The sequence below is a fragment of the Gavialis gangeticus genome, unplaced genomic scaffold (genome assembly GCF_001723915.1).
Source record: "Gavialis gangeticus isolate Ggan-Ray unplaced genomic scaffold, GavGan_comp1, whole genome shotgun sequence".
Classification (NCBI taxonomy): Eukaryota; Metazoa; Chordata; order Crocodylia; family Gavialidae; genus Gavialis; species Gavialis gangeticus.
In genome coordinates, this window is record NW_017729025.1 from 36,194,024 (window position 1) to 36,209,170 (window position 15,147).

The window sequence follows — 15,147 nt, forward strand, 5'->3', positions numbered from 1 at the left end:
GACTGAGATCGACTGTCAATCATGATTGACCGGTTGGTGACCACTGCATTATAGTCATTTATACCAACAGATGAATGCTCCAAATGTTGCTTTAATGATTTTCCATTAAAATGTCATCCACTTTTTCACTTCTAATTTGTAGAGAATTGACAAGGAATCCGTTAGAACATAATAGTCAGTTCTGTGATCCATTCATTTGGTATCAGTAGCACTACAGACTATACCATTTTTCACTGTGTTTTTTACTTCAGATGAGGATACAGTACAGAAAGTCCAGAATTTTCTATGTACCATGAGCTCTCCATCCGTATAAAAATGCTGCAGTCTCAACTTGGACTAGTTTTATGCTGCCATTGGCTTCACTGGAGTAATTTTGGATTTAAACTACTGTAGTTAAAAGGAGATGCAGGCTCATTCTGACATTTTAAAGTCGAGAGGGTTTGTTGCTGAATCTCACATAACCAAGACAGCCGTAATTCTCCGCATTTATCTTAAAGTTCCAGCTCTCGCAGTCACCTGAGTAAATAAGAATCTTGCCTTTTGTTTATAATTATGATCCCAGACTCAAAAACCAGAAGGCAAGAACTAAGATAGCACGGTCTTATTTTTAATCTCCTTATTTTTAAGCCATGTTCAGGAGATTTGTGGGTTTGGGCATGTTTTAAACACTTAGATTGAGAAGACTGCTTGAAATATACTAAGCACAGTCTCTAGGGAGACTCCAAGAGAGCTCTTAACCTGATCACTCTGTGATTCTGGTTTCAGTCCATTCTTGGATATTGTCTGGAGTAGCTTCAGAACTGCAGCAGGGCAGGTCCTATGAGGATAGTCTACGGGATCTGACCCTGTTCAGCCTCCGCAAGAGAAGGCTGAGAGGGGATCTGGTGACCTTCTATAAACTGGCCAAGGAAGACCAGCAGGCAATGGGAGAGTCTCTGTTCCCCCAAGTACTACCGGGAGTAACAAGGAACAATGACCATAAGCTGACAGACAGCAGATTCAGGCTGGACATCAGGAGGCACTACTTCACAGTCGGGGTGGCTAGGATCTGGAACCAACTTCCAAGAGAAGTGGTGCTGGCTCCTACCCTGGGGGTCTTTAAGAGGAGGCTAGATAGACACCTCGCCGGGGTCGTCTGACCCCAGCACTCTTTCCTCCCCATGGCGGGGGGTTGGACTTGATGATCTGCTCAAGTCCCTTCTGACCCGACCAACTATGAAGCTATGAACTATGCCTTTTGCTACAGGCAGGATCCAATGGCTGCAAGATGCACTTCAGCAGTGAGATCACTAGGGTGTTGGGACATCCTAAAGCATACTTTATTTCCTCCAGGAATATTCTTTGCACTGGGATCTGGGAGGAGGGTGATCTGGAGCAATTTGGCTCTGCATCACCCAGGGATTGTGTCCTACATAGTCCTCAGGGAGCCAGTTAAATTAATTTGATTTTTTTTCTGCTGAAGATGTGCAGAGCAGCTGGAGCAGACCCAATAGTCTTGATCGCTTAGGTTGCTGAGCAACTGCAGCTTCCATCTGTTTTAGCTGAAAATGTAGGTGCCCAGAACTTCAGGGTCACACTACTGAACACTGCAGGCTAATTGGTCCTCCTCTGAGCAACCATGCTTTTACATCTCTGCAGCTCTGTTGACTACAGTTTGGCCCTAGGCTTTTTGAGAAAGGACAAGAATATGGCCACCTTTTCAAAGGGTCTGTGCTCCTTTTAGGGTTAGCCTATATGTGGACACTCAGGAAAGTTTACTTGGATTAAGTAATTAATTTCACACCTGTAGTTAGTTTACCCCAATTCCACGTGCAGACAAAAGTCTTTATTTACACATTTTCTACTTTAATCAGAAATATCCCGATGGAGCTGTTGTGTAGGTATAGTGCTTTGTAAAGGGTAGTGTAGTGCTTTGTAAAGGGTACTGTACTGCACTGAACTTGGGAGGAAACATAATCTTTGTATGCCTTGCTCCACCCCTTGGTAGACTCATCTTACTTCACTATCCCCTGAACAGCTGACCAGCTATTCTGGCTAGCACATAATGAATATAGGGCTTTAAGGCAACTTTATGCCCACCACTTCAATAGGCACATTGCATGCTGCAGCCCTTGTATTGCCCCAAGCATGGAATCTGAAATTCTGTCTGGCCTTTGTTACAATGATTTTGAATTATCAAAACCCTTCAAACTGTAGTATCCTCACTATCTTATTTGTATTATCTTTGTCCTTCCTCCCCATTTATAATGCTGTATCATTATTAAGCGTACAGCCATCTGTTTGGGAGAGATCCCAGGCAAGAAGAGGTCATGTGTAACAGATCAAGTATTAGCAGAGCTGTAGCTGGATGCTGGCCTTGGTTCTCCAGACTCTTTTTCTCATTCTTCAATGATTTATTTGTATTAGCCCCAAAACTATACTCTGGATGTGAGTAGACCAGGGGTGGCTAACCTGCAGTATGAGTGCCACAAGTGGCATGGGTAGTTTCTGCATGTGGCACCATGGCAGATAGGGTAGGGGGCAGAACAACAGATCAGGCAGCAAGCACAGGGCAGGAAGCAGAAACTAGAGCAGCAGGTTGGACAGGGGAAGGGGAGTGGACTGCTACACTTGCCAAAAAAAGTTGACCCCCCACTGGACTAGGCAATCAGGCCATTTTTGTCCAGCTCTCAGAACTGAGTGTTAAACAGCAATGTCAGGAAGCGTTTCTAACAGTTCTAACCTAACAGGCACACTTAAAGCTACTCCCTCATGATAAGGAAAGAGTATTAATAGGAAGAAATAAAAACCTGTACCCAATTGTGTGTTAGCCAGAAAAAGTCTGGCTAACTTTAGAGATACACCAGTCAGGGGAGGAAACTCAGACAGGGGAATAACGCAGTTCCTTTCTTTGATATCTGCCTTTTGGGGGGGCAGCGTCATGAAGTGGTATGAAAGATGGTCATTTTCTTGAGGAGCAATCACAAAAAGCTAACCTGAGTTTGCCCTTCATTAGCTGTGGCCCTCCCTATATGCATTCAGTAGTATCATGACCACCAAGTCCTTCCTCACACAACATTTCCCATGCTTGCCCACAAAAATGTTAAATAAGTTCAGTCCTGGTGAAGGATGCTGGACCATTTAGTCTGAAGCTTCATCCATTCTCAGAAAGAACATAACAGATTATAAACTGTTCTGGAGGGTGACTCTTGTTCTGCATAAGTAATCTAATTAATACACTCTGGCTCCTAGGTGTTATGTGATACAAAATAAGTAAGCACGTAAAGTTGTTATTATCAATAATAATAATTAGGTCTCTAGTATGGCAAAGTTTCCATCTTCACTTCTCTACCTCTCTGCTCAGGCTGCAGAGCTTTCAAAAAATGAAGCAGGATTGTGAGACAGACAGAGAAGCATGATAAAGGCAGCTTATCTTTACAGGTCCCTGAACAGGTGCCAAACTACCAGCCTCAACTGAACTAGATGTCAACCTGAACTAGATTCATATTAAGACCTGGAAGTTAATAGGTTCTATAACTGACTTTTAATCCTTAAAACACTCCATAATATTTCCTTGCTGTGGGATACCTTGGGAACTTAGTTACAGCAGGGTAAATCCAAAGTAACTTCTCTAGCTCCAATTGAGTTTAACTAGATCTCAATCCAACTAGTGAAGGGTGGAGCTGGACCTGTAGGCTTGGGTCTCCTCTTCTGCCCATGTTGGTGAGAAATAACTCCAAGGAGGTGAAAGGAGTTACACTGCGATAAAGCTGGTTTGTCTAAAATGCAAAGCAGAAAGGTTGACTTATTTTACATGTCTCCTTCCACATGCCTTTTTAAAATTCTCTTGCAGATTAGAGTTGATACCTACAACAAGCCAAATCCTGAGGTTCTTGTTCAGTCCTACCTAGAGAAAACTATTGACTTAACTGGGAAATTTGTTCAAGTAAAGACTAAGTAAAACCTGGGCTGTTATGTTATTTTTTTTCTTTATGGACAGAAAATTATTTTCTTTTTAAATTTTTATAGTGATGGAAACTACAGCAGCTGTGTTTTTTCTGTAGAAAAAATAGTCATTGGAGTTCTGGAGGCTTCCTCTGCCTTACTCAGTGTCTCATTCAGACTGTTACTCAAGTTTACTAGGATACATCAGGGTATGCCAAATCCCTGTCTCCTGCTATCTCAGTGATGTCTCCATGGCAGGGCCTTACTGCATCTCTGTGCCCTTTCAGTTCTGGCAGTGGCAGCAACACTTTTAGAACTAGAGTACTAGGAACTACATTGTGGACACCTGGTCCCAAATCTTATTTTGTTTGGAGGCACATAAGTACTACTTGCACCTCTGTGTTTAGTTGTATGAGTCACATTGCATCATTTCAACAGATTTTAGATCCTTTTCCCTGCTGCTTAACTAGACTTGTCCTTCTGTGCATGCTCAGAAGGAATCTACTATGGCCAGTTCTGCTCTGTGATGAACCTAGCCTACCTGGGAAGGCACTTAATTCTATGCACATCCCTAAAAAGTTTGGTCAGAAAAAAAAAGTAGAGCAGTGGTTTGGAGGAAGATGGCAAACCTCCCAGGAAGGTTGGTAGCAGTAAGGCCAGTACGGTTTCTAACGGCCCAGGAACACTGGGAGCAGCTAGTTTATGGCTTAGGTGTGAATTTCATGATCTGCGCTGGCTTCAAGTTTATTCCCAGATTGAATTTATTGAATTGGTTTGCAGTTACAAGGTCCCAACTGATATGAATACCATTTACACAGATCCTGCCCCTCCCTATGTGATACAGTGACGGCCCATCATCCTGAAATTATAGGGGAGGAAATCGGCAAAATAAGGGACTGGCGAAGGAAAGATGTATGTGTTTACTGCACTGCACGGGGCACAGAAAATGTGGGTTGAATACCCAACTTCCTGTGTGACCTGGTGCAAATCCCTTAATCCTCTGTAAAAATCAAAATAGAAATTTCTCCCACTCCTGGTCTGCTGCTCCTACTGATATTTCAATTGAATGCTGTTTAGGAAAGGGGCTTCCTTTTACTAGGTTGTATACTGTGCCTGGTGCAATATGCCCTGATTTAAGGTACTGCTGTATGTTAATAATAACAAGGGCTTCCCAAAATCACACCTGGAGTCTGTGGCCCAGCTAAGAATAGGACCCATGACCAGGCACCCGATGCATAGAATCACTGTCCCTCCCATCCTGTTCTATAAAGCAGGCATCTGAAGTGCTGTATCACATCTCCGTTTGGAATCACTGTGGGTTATGGTGTTTTGTTTATGCTGCTGATATTTCAGAGAGGCTGACTCTTATACCCGAAACGCACTACAATTCACTGCTGAAGCTCATTTCATCCAAGCCTCCTTAGCTGAGCATGCTAATTCCTTTTATTTTATTAGGTGGCTTTTCACTGGGTGGAAAGGTCAGCAATCTGAGTTCATTTTTGACCTTGGGCCCATTCAGTTTTTCCCTATTGACATCAAAATCTATCAAAGATGTTTTCTGCACTGGAGGTAGCTGGGATATAATACCATAGATCAAATCTCTGTAACCAGAAAAAGACTTTTAGAGTTCTCTTTGCAGTCTTGATTAGGAAATGTGAGGGCTTGGGTAGGACAGGGTTGAGTTGCTGATAGTACTTCATTAAAGAAATTAGCTTTTTTGTAAGAAAGCCTCATCTCTCACTCAAGGTTGGTGGCCTGTGGCCAGTAAGTAAGGAGCATTAAAGTGCCTTTAATTAGTAGACTAGAAGGAAATGTGACTATCTCCAGCATTCTGGAGCAGGAGAAATCATGATTGACTCCACTGAAGTCTGGATTTACAAAGCTATAAGTAAGAAGAGAATAAACACCATCTGCCCTTAGTTTCGTGTATCTCAGAAATGTTATTTGCACTATTAGCACATGTGCACCAAAGTAGGAGTATGTGATGGAAAAGCAGAGTGTATCAAATATGCCCTCTCCAACATATTGAGCGCACGACTTGGAAAACTTGCAGATCAGTGAGAAATATATTGTACCCCAAGAGAAGCCCTGGCCAAAGGCAGTATATTTGATCCACGTACAGGAAAGGGGATTTGGCCATTTCTGAGGAAGGTGAAGGACCCAAATGTGGAAATAACCCACAAGCCTGCTAAAATTTATCCTAGAACTTGCCTGGGTAAGAGCAGCTTTTGGAGACAGCTGTGAATTGAACATTGAAAATGAGTGGACAAGGCTCTGGAGTTCAGATGGGATAGAGCCTAACCTCAGAAGTAGGGTGGTTTGGGACCTGATTCAAAGCCCATTACAATCAGTAGTGCAGTGTGACTTGCACTGAAAATGCTTTCTTTTCGTTTCCCAGTAGAACAGGTACATACTCTTCTGAGCCCTTTTTCCTACCTGTGTGAGAGAGAAAACACTGGAAGGTTTTCCAGTCAGCCAGCACAGTATAGAAATTCTGCAAGGCCATTCGCAGCATGGTGGTCTTTAACACTGTGGATGTTCGATAGCTAACAGTGGAAGATTGATTGATTTCTTCAAATGAGGAGTGGTTGGGACAGACTATTTAAGAAAAAGAGAACTCAAGCCGTAAGGTCCAAGCAAGGATGTAGCTGAAATGTATACCATTCTGCATTATTCAGGCAATGCTATCCATTAATTACTGTTCATTTTTCAATGAAAAGGGCAGACAAGGCCATGTATCATAGTGACAATCAATCATAATTACTGGAACAATGTAATTTTTGTACATATAGTATCCTAAATCTTCGGAATATTTTGATGAGCAAAATTAGGAAGCTGAATAAGAGAATCATTCATTAACAAAAGCAGTGGGAGATTCAAAAGATTGGGTACTGGCAAAAAATTGAATACTTCTGAACTTGTGACAAAATCTTGGCTAGATGGAGCTGATTTTTATGGCAGCCATTGAGCATTTACGTTGGAAGTGGGAGGTAGCTCAGCCATTAATCTCTTCCTTTGAGTAATCAATTGTATGTCACTTGTTCTCTGAACTCAAATTGGTGGCACCTATGGGGCTACTAGCAGTTACAGATGTGTTAGGGTGTCACATAATCTTCACACTAAAGATATCTATCTCTAGATATTTGCAAAATCTGCAACAACCTGTGTATGTAAGCTATCCTATTCTTATATAGTGGAATGATTTAGTCAGGGATGGTTCTGTCTTGAGCAGGGGGTTGGACTAGAAAATGACCTTGTGAGGTCCTTTCCAGCCTTACTTTCCTGTGATCCTATATTAACACTGTAATAGCAACCAACATTGATTTGTACGATTGCATATTGTGTATGCATCAAAATCCCATAGAATTCTCTCTACACAAATATCCTCTGGTGCCACACCTGTGTAATGGTCAGATTTTTCACCTGCAACTAAGACACGTCAAAAATTTATTAGGCCTGCCTCCAAAATCTGAGGATTTTCTGTGCCATCACTACCGCCTAGCAGTCTACTTATCACAAAAACAGAAAGAAGTAAACAAGGGAGACAGGAGGAGAGGTCAGTTTTTCTTGGATTTGTTCCATTTCTCCAGATGGAGTTTTTCTTACTCATATGAAACAAATCCAAGGAAAAAAACAGAATACAGATCACTTGAGTATTTCACAGTCTTGCAAAATGTTGTCAGAAAAGTATCCTGTCTGTCTGTTTTGAAATATGGTTGTCTTACATATGAGCTACTCTGAGACTTTCTGGATAGAGAGGGATATGTATCTAAATAAGAATAATAGTGATAAAGCCTAGTCCCACAATACCTGGAGGAGGTCCCATTAGCTGAAATGGTAGAGGTCAGGGGCTAAAGGTTGGGTAGATCACAACTGAAGATCCTGAGCTCTACTGTTGCTGATACTTTTGGTGCATTAAATTTCTCCAAGTAGATGATAATCTTCCTAATGGGCCATTTTTAGAAAGCAGGTTAATTTTTCTTCATTGGTTGTTGTCAGGCTCCTTGGGTGGGGTTTCTCCAGTACTCCTTGTCTTTGTTAAAATTTAAATGGCTTCATTTCATTTTCCATTGACTTCCTGTAAATGTACAAGTCACTGATGGGTAATGAGAGGTCCTGCCTGCTAATGTCATTAAATAATACAGAACTCGTTCCTCCATCCCTTCCTGCATCTGTTAAGTAAGGATGTGTAAAGCATGATTTTAACCAAATTGTCAGCTTGTTTAGGTTTACAGCATACCAGTGGAAGGATGTGTAGGTAAGTTCCAGCTAGCTTTAAACTATCTTGTGTATTGGTAGCAGCTTACCCACAGTAGCACAGGCTGGTTGACCAAGTAACTAGCCAGATTCATGGAAGTATTTTACAGCTTGCACTGAGCTGTAAGCTATTGCTGCAAGTCAAGGACTAGAACCAAGGTAGGTAGGTTAGCACTAAGACAGTTATTTGTGTGTTGTGTTGCAGTCACAAACCAAATGAGAGGATTTTATTGTGCATAGCTTCAATGAGAGCCATTTATTTCTGTTCTTTTCACTCTAAATCCTGAAAGTTTTAATTAAAATATAGTTAGCTAAGAATGTCTTTGAAGTGTTTGTATATAAATGGTGCTTATTTAAGTTCCTGACACTGTCACTTCGCTTCCTGTGTCATTTGATGAATGACAAATAAGTCGACATGTCCCTTAAAAAAACGTAACTGAGAACATAGAAGGAACAGTCTTGTTTATAAGGTTTCCAGTAAAACAGTTCTTTTGACGTATATACTTATCTGCTGTATTTGTCTTTTTCTTCTTTCTGTGTCACAACATTCTACGTAAAGGAGTGCTGAAAAATAATAATGATAGACCTGTAATTATACCAGTATATATATGTTGGTAGTAACTTCACTGAAATTATCAGCTACCTCAGTATAAAACTGATGGAAAGGGAATTAAGTCCTTTATATGTGACTAATAACATCTTCATACTGAAACAAATTCAAAATTCTCATTTACTCATCAGTATTTGCTCTCTTTGACTTTTGCATACATTTACCTTAGCCACTGACAGAAAAGTGGTTATTTGGCCTATCCATGTCACTGTCTACTGTCTCTCTGCTGGCACAATATGCTCCTATACTATGGGATTCTAATACTGAAGTTGAACTTGAAACCCTTGTCCTAGGTGGATGCCAGCGCTATTCCCTCTCTTTGGTCAAGTTAACCTGATTCTTTTCAGCCAAGAGAAAGCATCAACCAGAAAAGTGCCCACCCTTGGCTGCTACCTCTCATGAGAATTGAGAGATGTAGGTTTAAATCTTCACAGGCTTAAGAGGGCATTGAACACAACTCCCATTTCCTGGGTAAATGGGTAACCACTGCCATACTGGATTACGGGAACATTCTTTGCCTCCAGCTATAACAGCAGGAAATGACCTTATACTTTTCAAAGGTAAGGGCCTAGGGGAGAGTTCTGTCTCAGGAGAGCCGTGAATACCAGATGGAAAGAAGTGCCTCCTGGTAGAGCCAAGACAGGCATCTAAGCCTCAGAAGGAGCTAGGATTTGAGACATACCTTTGTTCTTAGCTCTTATCTGCTGATGGTCCCCCACACAAACTAGTAGTTTTGTGGATCTCACTGAGAGGTACCTACTTGTCTCATTGCAATGGATAGGGAGGGACTCTGGGTATCCAGCAGGGAAGTTACACACAGAATTTTCCTGCAATGTGAAAATGAGGCATTATAGTGCTTGGCACTGTGACATGTATGTCCAATTTTGGATCTCACCCTTAGCACAAGGATACAAGGTGCAGGGAAACTTAAGGAAACTGATCACCCTACAGAATTGGGCCCTGAATTTTATCTTTCTAAACTAAACTTTTACTCCAATTTTAGGTGGTCTCATGCTGTTGAAACTTCAGTAAACTTGCATGTAATAATGATTGAAAGGCATAATAATAATAATTTAATTAAATAACCCACTCTGATAGGTCGGGTTTTACCTGGCTGGGCATCCATGCGTTTTTAAAATATTGTATCCAAATTGGGACAAATTGGGACCTTCAATGTTGTGGGGCCAATCAAATGCTCAAAATACCTTTTCTTTAAGAAATTTACCGGAGAAAGAACATATTCTGTTTAGATACACTGTTACATTTACCCCTTGGTGTTACACAGAGCCCAGCAGACTGCTAGCACGAATGATGTAAAATTTTAAGAACTTAAGCTTACATTAAAGCTTAATATGTTAAGTATATCCATTAAATGTTGTGCTACTTTCTTGGTTTTAGGATTCACACAGATTAATGTGTACATGGTGGCAAGGTAATTATGGACTCTGAAGCATCATTTCACGCATGCACTGGGAGCCACATTAAGTTATGCAGAGATGCATACACATTTCGTTTGAAACAGCTCAGTTTGCTGCTCTACATCAAAGCAATGTGTGTAGCAAGTCATAGCTAGCGAACCAACCACCTGTTTCTCCTGTTAAGTGAGTATATTTTGCATGTGAAGAGTTCCCTGCATATAACTTCCCTACTAATGTATAACTTACCATGACCATCAGTGGGAGCATACAAACAACAAGCTCTTCCTCTTAATGATAGTTCAAAGGGTTCTATACATAGCAGGGTTAGGGACAGATGATATTTCTGGACACTAAATGGGATAGGTATAGTATAGCATAGTATAACTATAGAGTAGTATTGCAAGTATAAAACACTAGATCTTATTGAATACTTAGATTTAAGTTACATTAATAGTGAAACAAGAAGACAGCAACCTTAGGCTTCATATATAATAGCTGTTTAAATGTTGTGTATTTAAATACACAGATTCACACTGAATTGCTTGAATAGAATATAGAACTCCATTCCGTTGAAAGAGTAACTCACAGGAGAGCTTTACTCACAAACTCCACTGGACTGTCAGAGATTTGGTTAACCAGAGCACTCTTCCAGATCTAGGAAAGACAAAAACCAAAAACAAGTATGGAATCTGTATATCTCCAGGGAACTACAGGCCAGTCAGCTTTACCTCAGTCTCTGGAAAAATCATGGAGCAGATCCTCAAAGAATCCATTTCTAAGCACTTGGAGAAGATGGTGATTAGCATGGATTCACCAAGGACAAGTCATGTCTGACCAACCTGATTGCCTTCTACGATGAGATGACTGGCTTTGTGGATGGGGGGAGACCTATGGATGTGGTGTACCTTGATTTTAGCTAGGCTTTTGCTATAGTCTCCCACAACATTTCTCAGGCAAGCTATGGAAGGAGGGGCTGGATGAATGGACTGTTAGGTGGATAGAAAACTGGCTCAAGCTTCAGGCTCAGAGGGTTGTATTCAATGGCTCGATGTCTAGTTGGCAGTCAGTATCAAGTGGAGTTCCGCAGGGGCTGGTTTTGTTCAGTGTCTTCATGAATGACCTAGAAGATGGCATAGAGTGCACCCTCAGCAAGTTTGCAGATGACACCAAGCTGGGGGAGCAGTAGACATGCTGGAGGGTAGGGCTAGGATTCAGAATGACCTAGACAAATTGGAGGATTGGGCCAAAAGGAATCTCATGAGGTTCAACAAGGATAAGTGCAAAGTCCTGCACTTAAGAGGGAACAATCCCATGCACCAGTACAGACTGGGCATCAGCTCTGCAGAAAAGGACCTGGGGGTTACAGCAGACAAGAAACTGAATATGAGCCAGCCCTTGTTGTAAAGAAGGCTAATGGCATACTGGGCTGCATGGGTAGGTGTATTGCCAGTAGGTCAAGGGAAGTAATTATTCCCCTCTATTCAGCACTGGTGAGGCCACACCTGGAGTACTGTGCCCAGTTTTGGGCCCCCCGCTACAGAAAGGATGTGGAGAAATTGGAGGGAGTCCAGCGAGGGCAGCAAAAATGGTTTGGGGACTGGAGCACATGACTTCTGAGGAGAGGCTGAGGGACGGCAGTGGTGGCAGATGACAGAACAAGGAGTAACGGTCTGAAGTTGCAGCAAGGGAAGTTTAGGAAGAATTAGGAAGAATTTTCTCATAAGGAGGGTAATTAAAACACTGGAAAAGGTTACCCAGAGAAGTGGTTTCTGTCCTTGGATGTTTTTAAGACCAACCTAGACAAAACTTTGGCTGGGATGATCTAGTTGGGCAGATGGTCCTGCTTTGAGCAGAGGGATTTGGGAGCATGTGCTATTAGGGAAATGAGCAAAAGCAACAATATGGGAATAAAGAGAGAAATGGGGGAAAGGATCAGGAGGAAGAAAGAGGGGAAAACAGACTGAAATAAAAGTAATACAAAAATGGGAATGATAAATAGGGGGGAAGAAATGGTGGAGAAAAGTGAGGGGAGAGGACTTGTAATGAAGCATAGAAGAAAGAGAGGAGCAGAAAGAGAGAAAATAGAACTGAATATAAGATGAATAAAAGAGTGAGAGAAAGAGAAGATGTGTAACAGAAAAAATAGAGAATAGAGATCGTCAAACTTTTCTCATTTTCTATTAACCTTTGAACCAAACTTCAGATTCTAAAAAGGAAAGAAAAAGTAATTTAGGGAACTAATGGAGAGGTTTTTAAAAATACTCATTTACCACATTGTTCTTCTATATCAAAGAAGGGGAAGAGAGAAAAGGCCTGTCACTATCAAGGTCTTTGTTTCTCTAGTCAGAAGAGTAGCAGATCAATTGGATGAGTTGTAATGTAATTAAGTACACAGCCAGAGGTAAATATTACATTTGTAGCATGTAATATTAGTTACATAAGTAACAAAGTACTCAACAAAGCTCTGTGGTCTTCTCTTCCAGGACCACTCTAATTCACTAACTATTAGAACCACAATTTAGATTAACAAGCTTAACTTCTAGCAGCTGGAAAATTCAAGATGTTGTGAAGAAAGAAGTTTAGTAGATGGGTGTCCTGACTGGAACAAGTTTGCCTTCATGTAATTGGATACCATAAACCCTCCAACTAATATCACTTTTCCTGCTGATGCAACTCTGTCGTATTGAATGTCTTGAATTGTTAGAATTTATTTTGGGATGGGGGGGGGAAGAAGTTGATTCACCAAACTACTTAAAAACAACACCAGAGATTTAATGGTGGTTTATGGTTGCTACTCTAGTCCTCGCTATTATTTTTGGCTATAGGAAACGAGTAGAAATTCCTTATGCTAGAGGCTACAATCTGTATGTAAACCAACAGTTGTTTTTTACTTACATGACTTGACATTACTTTTACATTCATGTTTATATGAAGGGTGCACTGTAAGGAGAGAATTCATGGGAAAGATAGGAAACCATGACGATATTTATTTGACATAAGAGGAAGCGTTCAGCTATAACATTTATACTGGTGTCTCTTTCCTCAGGGACCCTTTAAAATGTTGAACAAACACCATACTTTTGTAGGGTGGCTGCTGTAGTTCTTCGTAGAGTTTTCTAAGCCTTCTGCACATTTCTGGAACTGCATGTCCACCAGAGTTGTGGTACCTGGTGGTGACACAGTGACTTGAAAAGTGGGGGAGGAGATTCAACTGTTGGCTTGAGACTGGGCACAGTATAACAAAGACAACTTTTCACTCCAAAGTCACTGGTTCTGGTTGTTACATTACAATGACTCTTAATTATTTTTTTTATATGGGTTGGCGAGCTCAATTCAGTCCTTAGCGGACAGATTTCTTCATTATCACAGTTTACATTACTTGGTACTCTCAGTACAGAGCCCAAGGACTACGCAGACATGGAAACCGAACCAGGTACTTTACATGCACTCACTCCAGCTCAGGTTTGAAGCACAAGGGTGTAGGTGGCATAAGGAAGCTTGCATTGTCCCAGCCCTTGAAGAACCTGGTCTTCAGCTAAAGCGTGATTTTTCCCCCCATCCCTTTCCCCCACCATAATTCTTCCATCTAATCCAAATTCATTCATACTGGCTATCACTGAAAAAACAGAGTATAATGTAATATTATTAACTTAATCACGATGTTGTAGGGACAGCAAGAGGCTGGGGAAAACCAACTGTTGTTTTGATCTTTGTCCAGAAAAAGTTAAAAAACAAGGACATGTTTTGATGTCCAGAACAACTTTCAAATTGTGAACTTAGGGCATATATGAAATGTCCTTGTTTTCACTCCATGTTGGTAATGTAGATGTTTATTTCTCTGCTTTCTTCTCCTCTTCTCCCTCCATTTATCACCTATCCCATGATCACCGAAGGAAACCACTGAGAAAAGAAGAGAATGGAACAAATCGAGCTGAATATGCAATGACCTCCTCCCAAAACAACAAAACAGTTGATAATAATGCAGTTGTATAATCTCTGAGACCCACCCCCCCACAATGCTGGAGGTGTTAAACTTTCAAAGCACACGCGCAAGTATGCAAGGTGGGTGAAATAAGGAAATGAAAGGCACTCTGTGGCCAAGGACTTCATTTCAGATATAGTGCACGCATCAGTTATTCAGAGAAGAAAAAGAGACTGCTCTTCAGGCTTGCTGATTGTCAAAGGGAAGATAAACTTGCCAATCAGGGTTATCCAGAGAAAAGACCTCACAAAGGCATAATCATTGCATGCTGCAGCTGTTGAAAGCAACATCACGATGCCTCCAGGTTCCTCCTCTTCTTTTTTTTCCTCTTTATTTTTGATTGACTGTCCACAAAGAGCTGCTTAAGTAGAATCCTTTGATGTGAAGGTGATCTGCCAGAGTGGCAGCAACTTATTATAAATGGGTCTGAGGTTCAGAGAGTGGAAGTCACCACCTGCATGCTTCTCTGGCTTGCACAGCATTTTCATTTACAAGCTCCCAGCTTTGTATGCTTAAATAACAATTATTATTTTGTTATGAAAAAGGGAAAAAGGGGTTTGTTAATCCACCAAGCAACCAAAAACTGCATGAACTTGTGAATTAACCCAGGAAATAAATCTGCAGTCTGGTGACTATGCAATTTCCATGGCTGAAGACTTTTCAGGCAAAAGAAATCTAAGTAGGATCATTAGTGATTAGCATTGCTAATGAAAGATAGAGGTAATATTTAAAAGGTGCTTTGAACACTGTTATTTCATAATCAGCCTCTTTTTTTACTGCATAGCTTTTATTTCTTAGCTTTACAAAAAGTTCTAGATCTCTTGTCCTCTGTGAAGTTCTGCACATTTACTGTATTTGCACCACACAGATCTGTCAGAGAATCCCTCTAGAAAGGATTTTGTTTACATTTTGGAGTGAATATATGGGCTCAATTGTGATAAAAGGACTATCAGCAG

At 41.0% G+C, this 15,147-nt stretch overlaps 1 protein-coding gene across 2 annotated transcripts in view; it reads left to right on the forward strand.

The window, feature by feature from the left end:
- Positions 1–15,134, forward strand: part of PRIMA1 (proline rich membrane anchor 1) — a 105,863-nt gene extending 90,729 nt beyond the window's left edge. For both annotated transcript variants that reach the window (XM_019518631.1, XM_019518632.1), the window contains exon 5: positions 14,103–15,134. In XM_019518631.1, coding sequence (XP_019374176.1) covers positions 14,103–14,202 — 100 coding nt within the window. In that variant the 3' untranslated portion in view covers positions 14,203–15,134. The remainder of the gene's footprint in view (positions 1–14,102) is intronic.
- The last annotated feature ends 13 nt before the right edge of the window (positions 15,135–15,147 follow it).